The 24,669-nt window shown below is 31.4% G+C and overlaps 2 protein-coding genes and 2 pseudogenes across 14 annotated transcripts; 1 reads left to right on the top strand and 3 right to left on the bottom strand.

Moving 5' to 3' along the window:
• Window positions 1-3,786: 3,786 nt before the first annotated feature.
• Window positions 3,787-9,955, bottom strand: LOC111299641 (F-box protein CPR1-like). 12 transcript variants are annotated; one of them, XM_089747615.1, is made up of 5 exons: window positions 9,544-9,955; window positions 7,279-7,433; window positions 7,087-7,153; window positions 4,598-5,853; window positions 3,787-4,120 (listed from the first exon to the last, which is right to left on the bottom strand). In XM_089747615.1, the coding sequence occupies exons 4-5, from the start codon at window positions 5,739-5,741 to the stop codon at window positions 4,107-4,109; spliced, it is 1,158 nt and encodes a 385-aa protein (XP_089603741.1). In that variant the 5' UTR covers window positions 5,742-5,853; window positions 7,087-7,153; window positions 7,279-7,433; window positions 9,544-9,955; the 3' UTR covers window positions 3,787-4,106. The 12 variants fall into 12 exon arrangements, with proteins under 12 accessions (XP_089603741.1, XP_089603737.1, XP_089603739.1 ...); XM_089747611.1 differs by having other exon boundaries at window positions 7,279-7,373; XM_089747613.1 differs by having other exon boundaries at window positions 4,598-5,798; window positions 7,279-7,373.
• Window positions 9,956-12,115: 2,160 nt separating this feature from the next.
• LOC111299639 (F-box/kelch-repeat protein At3g06240-like) lies at window positions 12,116-13,514 on the bottom strand (annotated as a pseudogene).
• On the bottom strand, window positions 12,227-15,939 carry LOC111300960 (uncharacterized; annotated as a pseudogene). The gene is made up of 3 exons (XR_016329896.1): window positions 15,599-15,939; window positions 13,421-15,326; window positions 12,227-12,568 (listed from the first exon to the last, which is right to left on the bottom strand). The product of XR_016329896.1 is annotated as an uncharacterized LOC111300960 (transcript).
• A 6,180-nt stretch (window positions 15,940-22,119) lies between these two features.
• LOC111300569 (early nodulin-like protein 17) lies at window positions 22,120-24,333 on the top strand. The gene is made up of 2 exons (XM_022896202.2): window positions 22,120-22,362; window positions 23,765-24,333. The coding sequence occupies exons 1-2, from the start codon at window positions 22,206-22,208 to the stop codon at window positions 24,103-24,105; spliced, it is 498 nt and encodes a 165-aa protein (XP_022751937.2). The 5' UTR covers window positions 22,120-22,205; the 3' UTR covers window positions 24,106-24,333.
• The last annotated feature ends 336 nt before the right edge of the window (window positions 24,334-24,669 follow it).

Here is a 24,669-nt window from a genome sequence, read left to right as displayed (position 1 = left end):
ATAAATTTTATCTTCCAGTCTAAAGATGAATGTATAGCTCTAGTTGTATGAATCTAAGGTCTTTTGAATAGCTACATGTAGGTGTTATATCCATCACCTAAAATGAGACATTGAAGGTACATGAACCAATCTACAATAGAATCTCTATATCATCAATCACCTCTCTTTGTGCTTTGTTAAAAGTCTATACTACCATGTGGTCGTTTCTCATGTAGAAAGGGTCTATTGGGAGCTTTGACAATGTAGTCATAGGCATGATATTAATAGATGACCCGTTATCAATTAACACTTTGGCCATGGTGTGAATTTTACACTTGGTAGTAATATGCTGGGCCTTAACACTACCTCATGCCTCTGAGGATATTTCATCATCATTAAAAGTAATGAAGTTACGGACTCTAATATTCATAATCATGCGACCTACTTTCTCAATTAAAATATTGTGTTCAACATAAGCTTGATTAAGCTTTTTCAACAAAGCATTCCTATATGATTCTAAGCTTAACAATAATGACAATAAAGAAATATGAGCTAGTAACTTGTTCAACTAGTTAACCACATTGTACTCGTTGTGCTTAATGATCTTTAAGAACTCATAGTCTTTTTTCTCTAATACCAACTACTTAATCTGTACTTTTAGGCTTACTACCAGCTGAATACCTTGACTTTTCTTTGTATTTTCTACTTCTACCTTACCTTTCCTTTTTTTGGCCCTTTTTGACATCTTGGGAGTGTGACATCGACCATTCCAAGTTATTTCTCTTATGCCTGTTATGTTTGCAGTATTGCCTATACTTGGATTGCTCGAAGTTATGTCGGTCTTCGAGCTATGACATCATAGTCATACTTCTACAGGACTATTTTATCATTTTGGTAAGAGAATGGACTAAGAGTATAAATAGTCATTACTGTCTTAGGAAAAGAGATAATTTTCTTAGTTGCAAGCTTCAGTTTCTTATTATAGAATACTGTTAAAGTTTTAGGGATAAAAAACTTGCTAGAGGACTCATCATCCATCATATTCACACTACTCTTATCATAAAACTCTATTACAGCCATGTCCATCAAACTTTGCAATATTTGCAAAAAAACTTAACATCTTTGGATCGAATGTTTAACCATTCCTCCATGGTATTTGCAAACTTAGTCATGGTCTTTACAGTTTTTGTTGTCATTTAGAGATATTGGTTGAATCATGCTTGCCTTAATCAAACAGTCATACACCCGTCAAAATGGGTCCTCACTTTATCCATGTATCTTTTAATCCTTACACTTTTCCATTACCCACAACATTAATCTTCCTTTAAGTATGGTTTTGCAAAGGGTTTCCACTAATACTTGGCTTGAATTTATTGTTAAAAGTTAAAAGCTCCTCTTTTATTAGACCTTGCACCTTATGCTTATGTGTTTGTAGTTTTTAGTGGAATGTCCTATCACACCAAAAGGGTATTCGCACTTGGCATTGGGGTCATACCAACTCGAGTATGGTGACTTTAATGGTACCACACGGATAAGAGAAATAAGATGGTCTCTCATCAACTAGGAGTACAAATTAATGTAAGACATTGGAATTGTGTCAAATTGAGGTTTTTCTCGATTGTTATTGTTTTATGGGTTTCATTGATTATTGGTTCGATGGGTTTGTAGGTCAAATGATTGAGTTAGGGGTATAAGGGTATAATTAGGTGGTTGAAGACTAAAGCTCAACCTATGTGGTGGTTGTTGGGATGCTTGGTAATAATATGGCTACTGGGAGATTTGGTTGATAGTAAGGCAACAAAAAAAGTATAGTGGACTTGAATTATATGGGACGAAAGAATAGCCTGGTGGAGATTTCGAAAGTGACTATGTATGTCTCATGCTCTTTTTTCTTTGGATTTGTTGTCTTCTTTTTGGGCCTTTCGATTTTGCTATTATTAATGGCATTCTCATTATTTCTTCCAAAATCACTATGTCAGAAAAGTTTTTTATTGTATTTCTAACCAATTTGTCATAGTATGGGACTTTTAGTGTGTTAACAAATAGCATAGTGATCTCCTTTTTAGTTAGTAATATTGGACCTAGTTGCTGCATCCTCCACTGATGAGTATATTCCTTAAAGGATTCTGTTGGCTTTTTCTCCATATTTTACATATATATTTTTCTAATAAAATTTAAAACCATTTAATTTATCTTAATAAAAATGACTTAGTCTTTACAATTGAATTTGGACATCTATTAGGCTTTGGAACCTTTAGTCCAACTCATTTAATCATAATTCAAAATTGTTTCAAGCCCACATAAAATAAAACCCATCAAAGCCCAACATGAAATAGGTTTGATCAAAGTGTCAAAATGGGCTCAAATTTAAACATGCAATCAAGCTAAAAATTTAATTGAAATTTAATCCTACCGAACAAATTGGGTGTCTATACTTATCTTATAGTTGTTACAATCGACAAACCTACAACCTAGGTTAGTGTCAATCCATGATGTTCTAATTCATGCTTATTGACCACAATAACAAACAGGTAACAAGCCCATATGTTTCATATGACAAATCCTAGCTCGTACTTTTCAACCTTTAACTCCTCCTTAACCCTCAGTTCCTTCCTTTCAACTTCTAGCTCTTCCTAAAAATAGATCTCCTTTTTTGATCCCCTTTGGTCTTCTCTTTTGATCCTTTTTTCTCTTTAAGACCCGAAATAATTCTTTTACAATTTTTAGGGAACGTCTAGGGTTTTTTTTGTTTTTAATTTCACATGTTTTAATTACATTCATCTTCTTTTGAAATCTTTAAAATTTTTTGCATAATATTTAAAGATTATGTGTCATGTTACATTAGATTTTTTATTAATTTAGATAGTCAACAACGAAGGAATTACATTTGTATATGTTTGGATAATCGATGATTCATATAAAATTTTTTAAAGTTTAGAAACCAAAATAAAATTTAACTCAAAGTTTAAAAACAACAGATATTATTTATTTATTTATTTTTAAAGAAGGTAAAAGAAGGATAAAAAAGAAAATATGAAAAAGAGAATTTTGATATAGGTGAGTCTCACATAAAAAAATAAAATCTTTAAAAAAATTATTTATTTTATTGGTTATTTTTAGGAAAAGCAAATAAATATTAAAGAACAAAAAATCGAAAATGCAAAAAGAAAAAAGAATTAAATATTTATCAAATCTTAAAAAAATTATAAAATTTCAAAAAAAATTTAAAACAATTTAAAATTTTTAAAAAATTAAAACAAAAAAAAGGATGCGCGACTTGGCACGGAAGCACTACATGAGTGGGCTTTCTAGTATGGATGAATGTTGCTATGTTCTAAATAAAACGCAAGGTACATATTTCTGAGTTTTCAAAGTATTATTTTGCTTCAAATTATCAGTAAGGGAAAGCAAAAAAATTTCAGAAATCCACACTTATTGATCTTAAAACTCTTTATTTATAGAACAAAGATTCTGACAAACCCTAGTTTAGGATGGTAATTTCTCTGTACATTTATTATAATATCTTTACATCGATGATAATTTTTCTGTTCATTTCTCCTTTATTATCCATTGATCCTCATCCTGACAGTACATTCTGCTAATCTTTTCTGAGTTCTGACTTAGTAGTAGCCTCTGGTGTCAATAAAGTATGCTAAGTTCAAATAAATCATTCAGAACTGTAAAGTCTTACAATGTTCCCCAACGTTAGGATAACATCAAATTCCTGAATCTAAATTTCTTTTATCATAAATAAATTACAACATCAACAACCAGAAGAGAGCAAATTAGGAATCTGCAACATTATCCTCACTCAAACCAGAAAATTTCAGAGAGCCACACTTTATTGATATTAAAAATCTTTATTTATAGCACAAAGATTCTCATAAACCCAAGTTTAGATGTTAAGTTTCTCTGTACATTTATGACAATATCTTTACATTGATGATAATTTTTCTGTTCATTTCTCCTTTCTTATCCATTGATCCTCATCCTGGCAACTTGATCTTTGATCCTCCCACATGTCTAACTCATGAGAGTACAGTGCTCTCAACTTTCATTCATACTCCATGGATCATTTCCTGTGCATCTGTTAAACCTGAGGAAGGTTACCCAGGATGCAAAAGCCTTCACCAACCAAAATCTAAGACAAAAACAAGGATTAGAAAGACGAGGAAATTGATGTAGTTTCAAGATAACTTCTAAAGAAAACAAACTACCAAGAGACCAAAAGGAATATAAGTACTTCAAGATAATATGAAAATTAGCTGAAATGATACCTTTCCCTTTAATGGGAAGAAACTATATTTTCCTCGTAAATGGACAAAAATATATCTAAAATCAAATTGGGAAACCCATTCTGAACGCCTCTAGGCCATGTTCGAAAAGGGAAAACAGGAAGTGGAAGATTCTCAATTCTTGGCTGTTAAATGCTAAATGGTTTAGTACATATAAAGCAAATGCATAGCATTATTCAAGTCTGTGAATAGGCAAGAAAAATGCAGCAAAGATGCAAATCTGTTTAATAATCTACAGTGTTAATTGGTAAGTAACAGTAATATATGAAACTTTTCAGGAAAAAAAATAAAAGAAAATATAACCAGACTTGAAACATTTTCACCTGTATTATCTGCTTGATCAAGCATTTGATTTCTTCCTTTGACCGAAACAAGGCTATTCACATATACAAGAGTTGAGAATGACTTTGGAACCCCATAAATTGGAAGATCCTTGAGTTCTTTGTCCTTAAGGTTGTAAAACACCACCTGTCCATCAGAGCCTTCCATGAGAATCTCATCATTTTTCCAAAATACCAAAGGCATTTCCACTCTTGTAAGAGGTCCAATTGTCAATATTTTTGTCCAAGATTCCCTCACTCCATATTCCTTCATCACACATATCTCAAATGTTTTTTCAATCCCCTTTCCTGGATAGATTACTAGAGAAATGTATCCATTCCACACCAAAAGACTCCTACACATTGAATAATCATAAATGGATAGAAAACTTGGCATTGATATTACTTGGAACTCCTCATTTCCCATGTGGAATGAAAGGATGACTTCATTTCTGTTATCGTCTATAGCATACCAATGAAATGCTCCATTAAAGTATGTTTCAAAACATGGAGAATACCAGACATAGGCAGGGACCTTAACATTGATTTCTTTCCAAGAACCAGTTCCCAAAGAGTATACTTCAACCCTGGAAAGGTGGGGTAAGCCACTCCCATTTATCTCCTCCCAATATGAAACAATCCTAACAACTTTGCAGTGATGACTTTTTTCATCATAACCAAATCCCAAGGCACTGGTTTGCGGGATCAAATTTGGGATTGATGGATAACAAGGGAGACAAGACTGGGGGAGCACCATGGACTCCCTAGTTGCAGGGTTACATAGAACTATATCATCTCGGTAATTTGATAGGCAAATAATGCCATCACAATGACCTAAAAGCTCTAAACATGGCTCCTTCTTGTACAAGGACAAATCAACATCTAAATTTACAAAAGAAAACCCATTGCAGCAGACCAATGACAACATATTTTCTTTCTCTCCTAAGCATGTCAGAAGGCAGCGCTTGAGAAGGACACATACATTGTTGCTGCTGTTGTACTTAAGGTGCAATTCAATGAATTTATGATTGCTAATCAGAGCGTACCAGTATTTGCAAACACACTTGCATCGCATCAAAGATTCTACTGGCAGCCGTAAGAGGATTTCAAGGAACAATTCTCTTGGCAGATCACCAATGCCCTCCATACTAGGTTCTTCTTATTCTTCTCCTTTCCTACAGTCAATAACTAGAGAAGCCAAACCCTGCATATGAACATAGTTATAAAAAAACCCATGGTTGTTGCCCCGAACAATATACCTGCATCAATAACTACCCGCCATAAATCTTGGAAAGCTTTAATATACGGGCTAAGTATATTAATATTTGTGTGACAGTACTCTTACCAAATTTTATCCTTGCTTTCTTTTCTCTAAAGTTATTACCATCAATTTTGAAAATGATGATAGAGTTAGAATTGTCTTTTTTTCCCCAATAACATGCCCCATTAAAGCAAGTTTTGAAACATGGAGGATACCAGACATAGCAATTCATCAGATGCTGGATTTTTCTATTGATAGAGTTGGTTCAGAAGTTTTATGGTGAGTTTCTTATGGATACCTCAAGCATGCATATTTCTGCAAAGAATGTAAACAGAGAAACAGAGAGAAATGCTTTTAATTACATCTTCTGTCTATCAATCTAATAGAAGGGCACATGTTAGAACAGGGAAACCTTTGATTGTTTTTCTTAGGCATTTTTATGAAAGCTAATCTTCCTGCACTTATGCTATCTAAATTTTATAGTTAGGCACAAAGTGAGCTAGCTTGAAAAAAGTTTTTGTCAGCGCTTACTACTTTACTCTTAATTTCTTAGCTTAACACACTGTTGTAGAAAAAGGCAGCCATTATTCTTGAAAAGAACATGTTACGAATGTTTCAAGAGGTATGTTATGTAATTAATATTATTTATCATTGCTTATAACATCATTTTCCCTGGAAAAGTATGCACAAATTTTCATTCAAATGATTCTCAGAACTTTTTGACTTAATATTTAGAAATGATATTCCTATGTAGGTGATCTGAAAATAAATGAACCGAAAACTTATTATCTTTACAAAATTGAAACTCAATGACACAGTGCAAGAAAAATCTGGTCATAAGAACAAAATATCACGTTTCAATAAAATTCTTTGAATTGGGAAAAAGCTGATGATAAAATAATTTAAATCCCTATGTATGATGGAATAAACATTCTAAAGTACTCATATATGTAAGGAAAGCATTTGCAAGCTTTCTCTACCAAAAACAATGTGATACTTTTCCCAACAAAGTTGAATGTCATTTCCTACTATGTTTTTCCGAATGGTCCTAGATAAATTGAATAAATTTGTCAATGACAAAAGGAACTCAATAAGATTTGGATGAAGACACCTGATCTAAAAAGCACAACAAGATATAGGCACACATCAGTTGGCCCTACTAGTTTCTTTTTGGTACATAGGATACCACAGCCTAGAAATAGGGAAAAAGATTGCAAGTGCTGTATTCAACCTCCAGCCTGTTGGATGCTGTTTTCATGAAACGAGTTAAGTACTCAACTTCATGGACACTTAGGCTTCTGCAAAATGATATGTACTATTCAATCCCTTTAACTAGGCAGTGATATTGATTTCAATACCAAATCTATTTAACAAACTACCAAGCTAAACAATAGAACAACCAGGGGCTCTTAGCCATATTTACCTGCATTATCTCCTTCAAGCATTCGATTCCCTCCTTTGACTGAAACAAGGCTATCCATATAAACAAAAACTGTGCACAATTTTCTGAACCAGGAACTGGAAGGTTGTTAGTTTTTTGCATGCTAGGATTGTAGGACACAACACCTCCACCACTGCCTTCTCCAAGAATATTATCATTTTCCCAAAATTTCAAAGGAAAATCAACAAACCCCACAATCCTTAATCTACTCATACAGTAAATTATATATATATATATATATATATATATATCCAAAAGTTTTTGGTCACTCGTGTTCAACGCATGTCAAAAGTATTCAAATTGCCTCCCTTCCTAATCTTTCTTGCGAATGATAAATAAGTAAAATTAATACTTAATATAATATGTCAAACAAACATAAGATACTTGCAAGAACATACATATAATATAATACAAAAACGATATAAAAAAGACACAAAAGAGAAACAATTTAAAATTTTAAGAAAAAAACTGTATATGAGTTTATCAAAAATTAAAAAATGTGTTTCGTCTTGGGCGTGTCAACACGAATTGTGATACGACAATTTTCATAACACTTATTTGATATGAAATATACAAACTCGAATACACAAATGCCCATGTCTATATAAGAGTAATATATAAATAGGTATCCTGGACTATTTTAGCACAAGGGCTTTTATGCTTTCTTATTATGGTTTTTTTTTCCGATTTCTTTGTAGTTGTAGGCTGTGATTGCTCAAATAGTCATTTTTTCTAGGCTTCTCGTCTATTGTGGACTGGTTTCCTTGATGAGTATCAGTCATGCTCATGCTTCACTCAAAACTTAGACTGCTGGATATGATCATAAAATGCTAGTTCTGTTGTTTCTAAAGGTTGGGTGATGGTGCACTGCAGTTGGTGGTTGGTTCTGGAAAGCATGGAGAACTATGAATAGCGGTTTGAGAAACTGGGTTTTCATCAAATCACAACTTACATTCACAAAAGCTCCATTATAAAGCTTTGTAAATGTGAAGATGACTGGATTCAAGTGGTTTATCCTGCACTCGACTCGATGACAACTATCATATAAGTTTCCGTATGCATCAATATACTGTCCATTCCTAAAAATTTTATCCATGATGTACTATCATGTTATATAATATGTGAATTTTCAACAAATTGCCCTTATAAAATAACTGACATAGCATTCATGTTTGAGTGACTAATGCATAATTATGTGTATTTTGTAAAATGGTGTGGGATAATAAAAAAATGCAGTAATTTAAAGATTCATGGTTCCCAACCTACCTCCAAATACCTTTACTCTATACCAATAAGCGAGCTCAGTGCCCAATTGTCTTCGTCAAAATGAGTTAATCCTCCAAAGTAGAACAGTTCAATCATCCTGTCACCTATGCTCTACTACTGCTAACTATCCCAAATTAACCATAAAAAAATAGGTTATTTCTTTCAACATCAAAGTTTTTCATTGTTAACCCCTTGTGTCAATATCAAGCTAACTAGATAATTAGGATAGCTTTGGATGCGTGGTGGGAGTCCTACCACACGTTTAAATGAAACTTTAAAAAAATAATATTCTATTAACTTCAAACTTGGTTTTTTTTAATAAACATCAAGGATTTAGATTTTGCATATTCCTAATTTTCAAATCCTTAGTAAAGCTAGGATCCTCGTTAATTAATTTATTGAAAAAAAAAACCCCCCAAAATGCTGATCTTATCAATCCAGCAACTCCTAAGAAAGAAGCTTAATAAAAAGCACAAATAAATTTAAGCGACATGAAGTAGTCACCCACTAAATCACTTGGATATCACTGGCCAAAGAAAATTTCTTGGATTTCCTTATGTCCTATTATTGCTCCATATGCCTCCCAAGGATGACATGTGTTCCAATGTCATCATCATATTTTCCTAGTATTTTCCAGCAAAGAACTAAAAAAATATATAAATCCTACTTTTGTCCAAACACAGCTCTATTTACCAAACTGCCATCGATATTGAAAATTCACCGAAATACCCTTGACAGAATCTCAAATTTTCAAAAACTACCCTTTCCTACCGAATGAAGATGATAGCTAATTTTCCCAGCATAAAACTATTTTCTTTTCTTTTTCCAACAAATATAATCATACAGACATACACAAGGAAACTTTGTGTTTTTGTTCTAACAATTATTCAAACGATAAACCCTTTCAAGTATATGGATATTCATGAAGAAAAATTCAATAAACAAACAAGTTTTATAAAATTAAAATCAATGAAATTATACCTTAATTTGGCTCCAATAGCATCAAGGATAATTGGGTTTCACGGACTCTGTTTGCTAAAGTTGTTGAGGCCGAAAAAGGACTTGATAGTTTCACACTTATTCAAGCTTTTTTTACTAAAGAAGGAGAACCCAAAATAAAAGGAAAGAAAGGAAATTATTATGAAGGAAAAGATGATGACATGAAAAAAAAAAAAAAAAAAAAAAACCGAGAAGAAGGAAAAGAAAAGGGAATATGAGAGGTGGGGAGTGAAGGGATGATGGTTTTCACTCATGGTTTTTGGTTTGCCATCAGCACATCATCATCCAAATATATTCATGGAATTGAAAGGAGGAAATGAAAATGCTACAGATCATTGCCTTTGAAAAGGAAAGGTTTGTCAAATGTACTACTAGATTCTTTTACCAGATTGGTACTTCTTCTGAATTATTATTATTACTTATATAATCTGAATAAAAGACTGTTACAATATGTTTGGAAGTATCTTTAATTTTACAATTTAGTGAGTAGTGTTTTTAATTCTTTTTCTACGCATTGAAATCTGAATGATAGGATTTTGAAAGTGTGAAAAAAAGTATAGCACTAAGTAATTTTATTCTTTTTTATTAGTATTTGTTGTCTAAAAAAAGTAGAGCACTTTTTCTTTTGTTTGATACATGTTAAAAAGTTTTTTTTTTTCTAAGAAATTGAAATAACTTTGAATGGTTTTTTTTTTTTTTATGATAAAGGTCAGTGTATTTTTATATTTTGTTTGAATTTAATCTGTTTTTTAAGTCATTTTTAAATCGTATTTCTTCACTTCAGTTTAATATATTTAGAATTTTATTTTTGAAAGATTTCTATAAAATTAATAAATTTTTCATTTTTTTTTTAGCTTTCGAAGAAAAAAAAGAAATTCCTGAATTTTCTTTTCCCGCACAAAAGTAATAATCTATATGCTTATTAATTTTCTTTTGATTAAGACTTGGTACAATATTATACTCAATACGTAAAATCTAATTCATTTTCACTAACATTTTTTTGGATTTCTTTAACACTTAGTAACTTTAAACTATTTTGAAGGACTTTTTTATCAGCAGTAAATGAAATAGATAAAAAAAATTTTCCAACCCTAAGTAGTAATTTCCTCTTTCTTATTATTATTATTATTATTATTTTGTACTGTCTAATATGCGGAATCATGATGTATTTTTGTTGTTTTCTAGGGATGGTGTTTGTTTTTTTGCAGGTACTAAGGTTGTTTTTTGACTTTGGAAGTTTCTGTTTGTTAACGTTGCCTTAGCGTATATCTTGTTGGAACATTGTATTTAATTTTTAATATTTTATTTCTTATATATATATATATATATATATATATATATATATTCGGCTAGAGGAGAACAAAGCATAGTGAAATGAACACTTTTTAAAGGGAATGATGATTTTTTTTTTTTGAATAAAGCAAAGAGGAATGATGATATTTATACACTCATTCTCTCTTTTAGTCATTCAGGGAAATCAATTGGACCACTTATTTATTTATTTATTTTAATTCATATATATAGATAAGCTACACTTAGATGATAAAATCAAATTGCAATTTGTCAAATATAACATCACACCCCTTCTTGAAGCAAGAGATTCTTTTTGCTTGAAACATGGAAATTGGATAAGGCATGGCAGCTTGGCAAATGATAAGTTTTGATAATACTACCTAACCTCATCCTAAGTTTATAATAAAATATTTTTTTATTTTATTGTTTTTATATTTATATTATTCATTATACGTATAGGTTATTTATATTTATAGTGTATCTTTTTAAAAATAAAATATCGTTTGAAAATTAAAAAAATTATAAATTTATTATAAAAATTATAATTATTAAATTTTGAATATCAAATTTATTAAATATTATATTTTAAAAATTATTATATGAATTATTCGACTTAGGTATCGAGTTCCTATAATGCATTTTTTAAATTGTTAAAAAAATTATATTGAAATAGAACTTAAAATATTTATGATAGTATTATAAAAAGAATATTATTAATAAAAAAAGATGCAAATTTATCTTTTATTTTCTTTGATTATCAAGGTTTTTTTTTTTTTAGGTAGTTATCCATTTGTGCGGCACACGGTTTATTAATAGCTAGTAGTATTTCGAATTATCTCTATTTTTTTAGTAGCAGAAATCAATAACTATATGCGATATAAAAATAAAAAAAAAATTCCTATATGCGATAATGCATATCACCTCAATAATGGAAAACCTTATCCTAGCCGCTAAGAATCCACAAATTTTGAAAAAAAATGACACTTCTCCCTCAAATGGACAATTAGACTAAAAAATTGACATTAAAAAAATTAAGGAGAAAAAGAACAAAACAAGAGGTGATTGGAAGGGAAAAATGATTTACTATCATTTATCTGAAACTATACAACATTTTTTATTTTAGTACAAATTAATAAAAAAATTATTTGATACATTGTATATGTAATTTTTTTTAATTTTACGAACGAAATTAAAAATTTAATACATATTTCATTTTGTTTAAAATTAATTTTTTAATATATTTTTAAAATTATGTATCACCTTATTAATTAATTAAAAATCTAAAAATTTTATTATTAATGTATTTAATAATTTCTCAATCTGATTAATCTTAATTATAATCTACAAATTTAGAAGATGGGAAACCAAAATATGATAAATTTTTTGTATGTATAAATTATCCCTTTCTTCAAGCATTTGATTCCCCTAACAAGGCTCATGTTTACATTAGCAGCAGTTTGAAAAGATTTTGGAACCCCATAAATTTGAAGATTCTTGATTTCTTTTGTGATGAAGTTGTAGAATACTGCCTGTCCATCAATTCCTTCCATCAGAATTTCACGATCATTTTTCCAGAGCATCAATGGCATTTCAACTCCTGTAAGAGTTCAAATAGTTAATTTTCTAGCGGAAGATTCCTTCACCCCATGTTTTTCAATTCCTTTTTTCAGGATAGATTATCAAAGCAAGGCAAACATTCCAAACCAGGAGACTCCTGCAGATGGAATTGTTATAAATGGAAAGAAAATCTGGCAAATGTTGAATGAAAAAAAACAATTACTTCATTATTGTTATAGTCCATAGAGAGGCAATGAAATACTCTATTAAAGTAAGTCTTAAAACAGGGAGAGACTTGGACATTTGCAGGGACCTTAACATTCTTGATTTCTCCCCAAGAATCAGTTCTTCCACCCTGGAAAGTTGGGGTAAGCTGTGCCACCAAACTCCTTCCAATATGACACAATCCTGACCACCTTGCGTTACTGATTTTCGAGGTCATAATCAAATATCAGGGCATTGGTTCGGTGAATCAAATACAGGTTCAAAGCGCTAACGAGGTCTTGGTTTAATATAAGAGGAAACCCTAGAACCTTAAAGGTTTTAGGTTCAAATCATGTCGTATAAGTTTGATTTTTTAATTAAATTATAATTTATTAGTTGGTTATTTAGTGATATAATAATTGATTATTTAATTAAATATATTTATGTAATACTTAATTACGAGTGTAATTTAAAAATAAATACAGATTCAAAAGAAAACAAAATAGACAAAATTTAAGAAGATTCATGAATACTTCAATTGCGGAATTACATAAAACTATGTCATTCCCTATAATTTGATAGACAAATAATGCCATCACAATGACCTAAAACTTGTAAATATGGCTCTTTCTAATACAAAAAACATATTTTCTTTCTTTCCTAAGCATGTTTACAGGCAACGCTTGATTTATAAGAACAAATCAAATATGTTGTAGCTGTTATAATTTTTTTCTTTTTTGGCCAAAATTAGCTGTTATAGTTAAGGTGCATGAACATGAATTTAAGATTGTTAATGAGAGCATACCATGATTTGCATACGCACTTGAATAGCGTCAAAGATTCTACTGGCAACCGGAGAAAGATTTCAAGGAACAAGTATCTTGGCTGATTACCTGCATAGTAGCTCCTTCCCCCTTAGTTATTCTTCTCCTTTTTTCTATAATCAAATATCAAAACCCCGAATCCAAAGCATAACTATCACCTTCAAAAAATAATATCTAGTAAATTTTGAGTTTAAATTGTAACTCCTATAACTCTTTTTCCTATCCCAAGCTACCACATTCATTGTATGAAAAAATAATAAAACCTCGCATTTTATTATCTTATCGTTACCAACAGTTTCAAAGAAATCAATGTATTACTTACATCAACATCTTTTATATTATCTACTTGTGTGGTAGAGAAAAACAAGCAAGGAGTTCTGTTACTAAATATTATTCCTAATTCTTTCCTTTACCAACTTTTACCATTAATTTGTCATCATTTTTTTTTAAACCAGAAGTACTAGTTGCAATAAAATTTTTACAGGCAATCCTGACATAGAATACTATAATATCACCAAATCATCCAATTTCAGTCTAGAATCTGGGACTAACATTAATGTGGGGTTTGGTTACTATGTACATTTGAGAGGATTCTAGTCTTCTGGACGAGTTTTATTATTGCTGCTTACTTGCAAAGTTGTGGCATATACCTTAAGCACTGATTCTTGAAGAAAGAATAAGGAAAATGTTGTTTCATTGGAATGTATTATATTCTTTTCTTTTCTTTTCTTTTTTCTAAACACACTTCAATGATCATATAAAATTATTCTGATGCTAAACTTTTGTAACTGGTTAGAGGGAATCTCTATTGCTATCATGTTGAAAACAAATTAATCACTAATAGGATAAGAATAATAATCAAAATAATGGTTATTATGCTCTTGTCAAATTTCTCATTGTTTTTTCATAGAGAATTCTATGCAATCTTTCATCTAATAATTCAGAATTACTAATATTGAATATGTAAGATTTAACTGAAGAATCACATGATTAAAAATATAATGAATCAGTTTTATAATAGAGCATATAATATACAACATGTTGCAATTGCAAAATGTAAGATCATGTTATAATTGCCTGAATATAATGCACATAAACTTGGATAATTTCATAAATTGTTTTTTTTTTTTTTTTGGCATCATCCCTCCCCTAAAGAGAACTTTACCAAACTTTTTTGGGACCCATTAGCCCAAGAATCTCTTCCCAAACCCCAACACTTCCTACACTACCAAGACCAATTACACTTGTGCTACAAGCTGCTACTGTCCAATAACCAGCCCTTATTTCTTCATTCTACTGTTCCTTCTCCAACCCACAATACCCATCAAAGAACCTGAAATCCCCTGCCCCAACCACATTTCTCTTTACGGTCTCAGCTGCACAGCCCACACTCTCTTTTCTCCCATAATACAACCCTTTCATTACTTGTTCAAAAACCCCACTCTTCTCCACGCTCTTATCATCTTCACCCACCCCCCCCCTGTTGGACTCACCAAAGAACAATGGCCTGTCCGAGAACGTCCCTTCAACATCCAGGACCGTTGATCTCACTTCGTTGATTCACATGAGCGAAGGTCGATTGAGTATGATCCCGGATGAGCCCATGGGCCCAGTTGATAAGAGCAGGATCACCGTCCATTTGAAAATATGGACCCCATCAAGTTTCTCGGTAGCCATAAGTAGACAACCCTTTTCGGGTTCATGGATGGTGTGTGCCCATTCGTCACCGATTGTAACTGGTGGAGGATGATCCACTGCTGTATCAGAGTCCTCGGGGCCTTGACAATTTATCTGCTGCCACTAGTCTTGCTCTAAATGAACGCCAATCAGAATCAAGGGTTGGTTTGTTGTCATCATCCAATGGGGAATAGGAATCCAAGTGGCATTCTACATTAATAACCCATTAGATTATGCAAAAAACCTTATGCAGCTAAACAGCTCAAAATTTGTAGATCTGCAATTTTAAATTTGTTGCGCATATTTGCGTAAATTTGACACAATAATTTTTTATATTTTATATATATTTAATACGGTACAAAATAAGATACAAGTACAGTGATAAATTTTTTAAAATTTGTAAATCAATCAATAAATGAAAATGTCTCAAAGTTTTAATTTATCAAGTTAATGTAATCATATAAGGAAATTGAAGAACTCACATGTTATAGAAGTTGGGAAAGCAACTTTTCTAGAGTGGAAAATGTTGAGGTTTCTCTAAGTAAAGGAGAGTGCTCTAGCTTTGATTGAGGGCACAAGCTCAATACTCTTGGTGAAGGAATTTGATGAGAGAAAGCAGGCTTCCATCCGATGTTTTTTTGCTTAGTTCTGTCTAATGCAAGTGAAGATCCTAAAAGACAACAGAGCCAGTGATAGGCAATTTATACTTGGAATGAGAGTAAATTTGCACCACAAGCTGATCTCACTCCCATCTTAATCTATCCAAGCTGGAGGCTTTTTCATGCGCTTTGCAAGTATGGGCCAGTGGATATGACTGACACATGGCAGAATTGGAGAACATTTGGTCACTATAACGTGGACCTTCAATCGTCGCTAGTAGATTACTGAACTTTGTTAGCCCTTTTCAGATGATGTGTCATGCTCTTAGCCAGTTATTTGTTATAGAACCACTATCATTAGCAGACACTTTTAATGGTGTGTCATCTCTCAGCCGGTCACATTTATTTACATTTTTCTGCTGCTCTGTTTACTTTTCAATGCAATTGAAATTCAACAAGTTCTGCTTGCTTACTTTTGTCTTCCTGATAAAAGAAAAGGTAACGGGGGAGGCCGAAAGGAAAATGCCATCTTCTTCTCAAGTCTCTGTAGACTTTCTTGACAACACTCCAAATCCATTCCAGCAATTGATTTTAATATGAATATTGTCTGATGAATTTTAAACAAAATATGAAAGTATTGCCAAAATAATATTTTTTAAAAATATATATTTAAGATAAAAAAGAGAATTTTCTATTTTAGAATCTAGATAGATAGTATGAATTAAAAAATACTTATATTAAATTTATAAATCAATCATTAAAGATACTTACATTAAATTTATAAATCAATTATTAAAAGATAATATTAATAGCGAGATTCGAACTTAAATTTTATAAGTAAAATATTCAAACTTTACCAATTTTATCAACCTCCATGTGCAATTAATTAAAAGTTAGTCAACTGAGCTGAGAGGTATATTCCTCGCCTGAAAGAGTATAAATGGCTCCAACTTAACCCAAAGTGGAAGTGCTATGTGTCTAAAAATTTGGTAAGCTTCAGCTTGGTGCCAAAAGTTTGTTCTGTTTGTCAAAAAGGGGATAGATAGAGCTTTCTTGAAGTAGCATCTAAAATGCATTTTATTCTAAAAGTTTAATTCCATTTTCCAATGCCTTGGGAGAAATAGGAAGTTAGGCCTGGTGCTCATTCCACTTACTGGTTAGACATATTATTTTCTTATCATTTTCGAATCCAAAACTGAGATGAGGCACATAGATTTACTCTCAATTCTGTCACTCTTTACACGTGACGAATCGTATTGTAGGTTTAACAGACGGAGCATGAAACTCATTGTGAATCCCTTATCTTTCTGCATCAGACATTCCCTATCTAATCATTCTTTCATTGCGTGCCTTTGTTTACTTGTTCTGCCATGAAACAAACAGCATAATATTACTTGGTCTTCCCCCTATTCTTTGTCATCAACTTTCTGGTCTTAATCACGCAAGGAAATTAATGTTCACTTATCTATAGGCCATCTCCCGGTTCTCTTATTTGATCGTTTGACATTGCTGTTTTGCCTGCAAAGATTACACACACCAGTTGTGGATATAACTATATAACTATAACTATAACTATATATATATATATATAGATATACAGTCATAAGTTTCTAACTAATAATGGTTGCCAAAAAGGAGAATTTATCTGAGATTGTTGAGAGCACAAAGTAGCTTCTAGTTGAACCAATCAAAGGTATGCACTGGAATTCCTCTGACTCCAGGGAGAGCCCTGGCAGTTGAATAAAGTTTGCTTAAAAATGGTCAGGATTTTGTTATTAATTAGTGGATCATTACAAACTATAGTCTGCATAATAGATAAAGATTAAATGAAAAAACAAAAACACAAATTAAGCACAGTATACAATAAGAACTGTCCTGAGAAAAGCATCCGGGAATGACTACAGAATCTTTGGGATTGCTGCTTGAATTAAATAATGCTCGAAGTGCTATGGCTGCTATAAACAGTATGTTAATTTGTTCACTCTTTATGATTCATGAACTACTAGCCATGATTTTGTCAATTATTTCCTATGCTGATTTTCTAAGATAAATTAATAAGTGAGTTTCCTTCATGGGAAGCCATTCTTTAGCCATGCATTATTTATGAAGACAAACATATAGGTTTAGAGTTTACTGTTTACCCACTCCAATGCCAATCTGAATTCCGTCGCATGGTTGTTAACACAAAACCTCCAAGGATTTGCTTCTGGATCTACTCTCTTTCTCGCCTATGGAACAACTACTAAAGTTGTTCTTCAAAACTCCACTTGATCTTCCAACAATTTGAATAATTACCATTTCCCAGGTTGTGTTTCATTATCTGGTCTTGAATTTCGCAGGACAGGAATTGTTTGATGCAGTTGCTGGCATATCCCGCAGTTGAAGAGGCAATCAAGAAAAGAGTAGAAATGAAAGCCAGAACATATGGGCAAGTAATTTTGGCTAATATAAATGACGATCCAATTCACAAAATAATCCAAGCTTGGTAGCCGGCCTGCATGGCGACTGGATCATGCCGTTGACAAAGGAAGTCCAAGTTGAATTCCTGTTGAGAAGGTTGGACAGGTTTGAATGAATAAAGAGAGTTTTCATTAGCTGTTTATGATGAAATAGAAATCATGAGAAGTGGGGGAGGAGGTTCACATTATATGGAGAAAAATAATTGCTGGTAAGGGGTTTGAAAACTTGAATACCACAAAAGTGATGTGGTAGTGGTAAGTGGATCAAGGAAAGAAAAGGACATTTTCCCTAAATTTTTTTCTCCATGTAACTTTTTTCATTTTTGTGTGTGTTGGTACTGGGATATTTGCTTGTAATTTGGCATTATTTTTAGGTTTATGTGTGATATGTACTGTGATTTTCTCATATATGAATTGTTAACATATGTGAAGGGAGTCATAGGCTTTTTGTTTTTATCAAACTATGCCTATATTACCTGGATTCTGGAAAATCAATGTTTATAAACAAAGAAGCCCAAATCGTGTTTAATTTTGCTTCAAAAATTGTTAAGCAGCAAGGGTTCGGCTCAATGGCCCCAGTCTCCAATTCTGACACGCCATGCCTAGTGCTGGGATGCCTCATTAATAAAATTGGGCTTAAAATGGACCGGAGTTTTAGACCTTACAACAATCTGGCCTCAGGCCCTGGCTAGAAATCTTTGGACTTTGGGGCGTTAACGTCTAATCTTTTCCCAGTCCAAGCTTGTTTCGGTACCGCCAGAAGAGGTAAATGGACAGTCCGGTTGTTTTTTGATCAGATCATTTTAGATTGAATGAAAGTCATGTTACTTTAAGATTTGAATTTAAGTCATTTTAAGTTTGAATCATTTTAAATTGGAATAATTAAATTTTAAATTATTTTAAGTTTAAACTATTTTATATTCAGATTATCATTAAATTTAAATTGTTGATTCTTTTATTATTAAATCATATTCAACCTAATTAAAATTGATTTGAGTGATAGGAGTTTTTTTGAATTCAAGTTAACTTTGACAGTTCTAGCACCTCTTAAGTTTTTAAATTTTTGTTTATGTGATAGTAGGTGAATGATTTTTCATCTCATAAATGATAAATCTCATTTTATTTATCTCAAGATTCCAACATAAAAATTCCAAAACGAAGCCTTACTCTAATTACTAGGGTATCCCTTTGGGATCAAACCTCTAAGTTTTCATCCTTTTCTTTTGACTTTGATCTTGAACGATAATTTGATTTAGTTGATAAAATTGAATGAATCATTGGTAATTGATTTTTAGTTCGAGTCTCGTTAGTGGCTTATCTAGTTTAATATACACTTTAAAATAAAAAGATTGAAACGATTTAATTACGAAAAATAAAATTTTGATTTAGTGAAAAAAAATCTTAAAATTTTAAAGTTTTAGATTCAAATTTCAATGCATGTAGATTTGATTGTTTAATTTTGTTTTAATTTGTTAATTTATTATTCATTTATGTTAACTTGATTACAATGTACTAATTGATTATTAAAAAAATAACCTATTTACAACAAGACTTATTGACGGCAAAAATGCAAATATTTACACTTATATAGGTGAAAACACAAAAAAAGTACAAGTTAACTTTATAATATTATAATATATAAATTTGATAATTTATGTATTCATATCATATTTATTTTACGTGAAACATATTTAAAACATAAAAATTATTTTATCACAAGTCATATATAGTAAATATGAAACACATATTTTGATTTTTATTAAATTTATATATAATTTTTTATTAAAATTTTAATTCGTATCATTTTCGTATTTTTTTAACGTTTTTATATCATATTTTAAATTATGTAATTATAAACTGAAAGAAGGGCGTAGAACGAAGACATAATTGGTTGAGCTTTGAATTGTAGCTAGCTTGAGAAGAAAATGGTTTAATTTTAGTCATTCCAATGCTTAACAAAAATGAAATATCGTTGGGCCTCTTTAAAGTTTAATAATCATCAAGAAATGAAATATCCTTGAGTGGAAGAATGTTGATATATCCCATAAATATTGCATATAGTTAGACTCAACAATTGACAATTCTATAGGGAGGCCTAAAAGTTTCCCAAAAAAATGGAAAAAAAAATTGAGTTTCTTAAATATGAGTTTTTTTTTTAGATACATTTTAAAAAATTTTATTATTTTTATTTGACACTATAGATTTTGAATTCTAATTATCAAACTTTAATAGTCTAATACTCTAAAAGGACTGCTGTTGGCTAAAAAAAATTATTTTGGTGAGTTATTATGGTGAAATAAGTATAGCTTTAATTATCCTCACTAAATTGACATAGAATATGTTGGTGTACATTATGATGAACCTACTATCATAATAATCACAATGAACACAAGGGGAAGATATACTTGATTTAAAAAAAAAAAAAAATTTACAGCATTTCTTCAGTCAAATCTCATTGTTCCTAGCCTATATGGACCATTGCCATTACCACCTCCATTACCAGAGAAATTAATAATGCTTCTATTTCACAAGCAACACCAAATTATTAAACAATTTATATGCCCCACTATGGATTTTATAATTACATGAAATTTACAGATTCAGTTTGGGTAAAAAAATATACATTATCACTGTTGATTAAGGGAGATAATTAGAGGGTAAAACCTAAGAAGCCAACTTAGCAATGTAGACAAGTGCAAGTTTGGGGGGTCATGGCCATGCCCTATATAATCAATTCTACTAAATCTTATATTTTTGTCTTTTTATTCCAAAATAATATTTTTAAAAAATTATAGTAGTATATTTTTAAGTGACTCCTATAGTTTTTTTTATCTTACTTCTTGTAGACAAAATCCTAAAATTTTAAGTTATTTTCATGGTCATTGTTATTTTGGGTCACAATTCTTGGTTTTCCTCTGTTGTTGTCATTGCATTTTTTTTTAAGAGATTGTCATTGCATGTTTTAAATGCATGTATATAATGAACTATTTTTCTAAATTCAAAAAAATAAAATTTGAGTTATTTAATTATCACTTGTATAAAATGAAATAATAAAATAACCATATATTACAAATTAATTATAAAACTACTAGCAACAGAGAAAATATGGTTCACAACAAAAAATGTTAAATTCCCAATCATAAAATGCAATTAAAAATTAAAAATTATAATTCATATATCTATGTTATGTGTATTTTGTGTCAAACATGCATAAAATATAAAAATTATCTAGATATTTTATCCAAAATTATCATAGTTATTATAAATCAAAACGAGAGTCAAACTGTCCTCTCTGATAAAGATCTATAAAATTTTTTATAGAATAATTTAACCTTAAGATTCTCTGCAAAGTGCTAAAAAGAAAACATTGGATACTATTTGAGAGTGATAAAATGAATAAGTGAAAAAGTAAAACAAAAATAACAGTTAAAAGAATCCAAACAAACTTAACTGAAAGTTAAAAGGTGAAAAAAAAGAAAAAAGAAAAAAAACAGAACAGCATGAAATGTTGAAATTCTGTCTGTAACACTAATGACCAAGACAAACAACACAGTGAAGTTGAAGCAAAATTCTTGCTAAAACTTGTGAACATAAAATATGGATTTTGTATTAACTCATTTTGCCATTCCCAAATTAAAAAAAAAAAAAAAAAATCTTAGGCAATTGTCGATAAAGATATAGATTTGAAAATTTCTATATTTATATTTGTTTATTTCATATCAAATATGTAAAATATAAAAATTATTATTTCATAATTCATACTAATATATAAATAAATTTTTTTTTATTTTAGTTAAACTCATACAATTTTTATTAAATTTTTAATTTGTATCACTCTTAAATTTTTCTCATATTATTTTCATTTCTTTTACCGTTTAAAATTGTATGCTAAACCACCCAAAGAGAGAAATAATCTTTTATCTATAAGCATGAGCTGGCTATAGCTTATTATAAACAAAACCAAAACCAACCCAAAGAAAAGCAAAGAAAAACTTAGCTGAAGAGAAAGAGCAACGGAGAGAAGAAAAGTGATGATGGTAGTGGCAGCTATGGCATTTGCTTTAGTGGTGATGGTACCACAGGCTGATGCCACAAGGTTCATTGTGGGAGCAAATATGGGGTGGACTAGCAATGTGAATTACACTATCTGGGCTCAAGGCAAGCACTTTTACAATGGAGACTGGCTCTGTAAGTTCTTTCTCTCTTGTTTTGGTTCATTTATCTTTAGATCTACTTGCTGTAGCTTTTCTTTGCTTCTTTCTCTTATAATGTTTTTCCATTAGTGTTGGGCACCTTATTTGCTTCAATTTTTCAGCTTGTTTTTGGCTTATATGGTTTCTAAATCAATAGATCTAGATTTGAATAGTTTGAATGAAGTGATAGTCTTAAACCTTAAGCTGTCTTGGTTTCCTGGAATGCTAAGCTTACCTGCTGTTTCTAGTAATTTCGTGGCTATTGGATGGTTACTTTAGTTTTTGCTGTCACTAATCACTTTGTTAAACTAAAAAAGGGAAGCTTTTGATCTAGATTTAAAAGAAGAGATTTTTCACTTTTTTGTGTTTATTGGTCTACTTGGCTGATATTAAGGTTCATTCTTTTAGCTGCCCAGAAAATGCAGGGAGAATAAAGGAAAAGTGTTACCTTATTTTTTATGTGATGCTCGATAAAGATTTTCTTATTTCATTGGATTATTTTTTGCTTAATGTGATAGTCCCAGATCTGGAACCTTTGCTTAGTATCTTCTTCATTTTACTGCAATCAGTTCTCAATCAATGTGACATATATATATATATATATATATATATGTATAATCTGTTGTAGGGTCTTCAGTGTCAAAAATGATCATTCAGATGAACACCAGCTTTGAGGTTGAAATTATAACACTTGCAACCCCATCTCCTATCTGCGCCTCTATTATTAAAAAAAAATGGTGACTCGGTGCAAAAATGAAATCTTTTCAGTGAGAGGTTGTCTTGAATCCTTTTCCTCCTTTTCCCAATCATAGGCCAATCTGGTCTTTGTTCAGGGCTGAGTGAACAATTCCAATTTCTATAAATTCTGTCAGCTAAAAATAGATTGAATTTCTAATATAGGAAAGTTGATTAGCCTCTCTAAGTACTGTTCTTTCCCCTGTCGATTGGGACACTATCTGCTAGAACCAGATAGTGTCAAATAGATTACTATTAGTTTTCGTTGACCAGTTTTTTTGGTGCTTGATTCTGTTTATTAAAGCTTCAAATTAATTGATAGAAACTAGGAACTATTCACACATCTACAGGTTTTCAGTCTAATCTGGAACCCGAACTTAGGTTAGTTGGTTTATATAGTCGAAAGAGACATCTATTAGCTCTAAGTATCAAATTCCAGCATCTGCAACCTCTTTGTTTATCGTTGGCTGCAACCTCACATGTATCAAAAAGGATAAGACTAATCCGTCACATATATGAAAGACTGGCTACTATCTAATTGCTGCTTGTATTGTATTGCAAACCCCAATTTTGAGTTGTAACTAATTCAAATTATAGAACCTTGTTTCAAATATGGCAATTAGTTAACTATCTGCTTTTATTTCTGTTGTTTTTTCTCCCAGTTTTCGTGTACGATAGAAACCAGATGAATGTGCTAGAGGTGAACAAGACAGACTATGAGTCATGTAATTCTGATCATCCACTTCATAACTGGACAACAGGAGCTGGAAGGGATGTGGTTCCACTAAACGTGACTCGTCACTACTATTTCATTAGTGGCAAAGGGTTCTGCTATGGGGGCATGAAGCTAGGTGTTCGTGTCGAGAACCCACCTCCACCTCCCATATCGTCTCCTTTAAACGAAAAGAGTGGCTCACCAAGTTCCCTTTACACAGGCCAGATTGTTTTACCAGCTGTTTTAGCTATTGGTGCGCTGTGGTATGCATTTGCCCGCGTCTGGTAGTAAACATCTGGATATCAAGATCATATTCCATTTTCTTCTTAAATTATTGGTGTAATTTTTCCATTTTTTCTCTCTATTCTCATCATAGTTGATCTGAACCAGCTACGGGGGGTGTTGTGTAATCTTTAAGGTAGTGAATGGTGCTTGAATTTGGAAACATATTGGGGTGTGCTAGCAAATTGCAATGCTATTCAGTTTTGGAAATGAAATTCATGGGGTCCAATGCAAGCCACTGCTCTTGAAATTCTCATCACCCACTGATCAAACAACGTACCTTTTGCCATGTCAAACAACCCCTATTTCTTTTCCCATTTTGACCTCTCATTGACTCACTGTACATGTGGAGGATGACAAGGCAGAAAGTTTTCCACTATACTAAGGATCGCTTGGAGTGTCAATATTTACCACATTTGGATGGAAATAAACATGCTATACGGACACTTACAAGAGTCCTTCATTCATGTTCTTGATCATATTAGGGAAGTCGTTAGATTGAGATTAGCAGGATTGATGCATCTTGAACCAAACTATGTAAATAAAAATCTTTGCTTTTCTTGCAATTTA

Source organism: Durio zibethinus, chromosome 18 (genome assembly GCF_047325235.1).
Source record: "Durio zibethinus cultivar Kanyao isolate XHJ-2024 chromosome 18, ASM4732523v1, whole genome shotgun sequence".
Lineage (NCBI taxonomy): Eukaryota > Viridiplantae > Streptophyta > Magnoliopsida > Malvales > Malvaceae > Durio > Durio zibethinus.
This window is presented reverse-complemented; position numbering and strand designations above follow the sequence as displayed.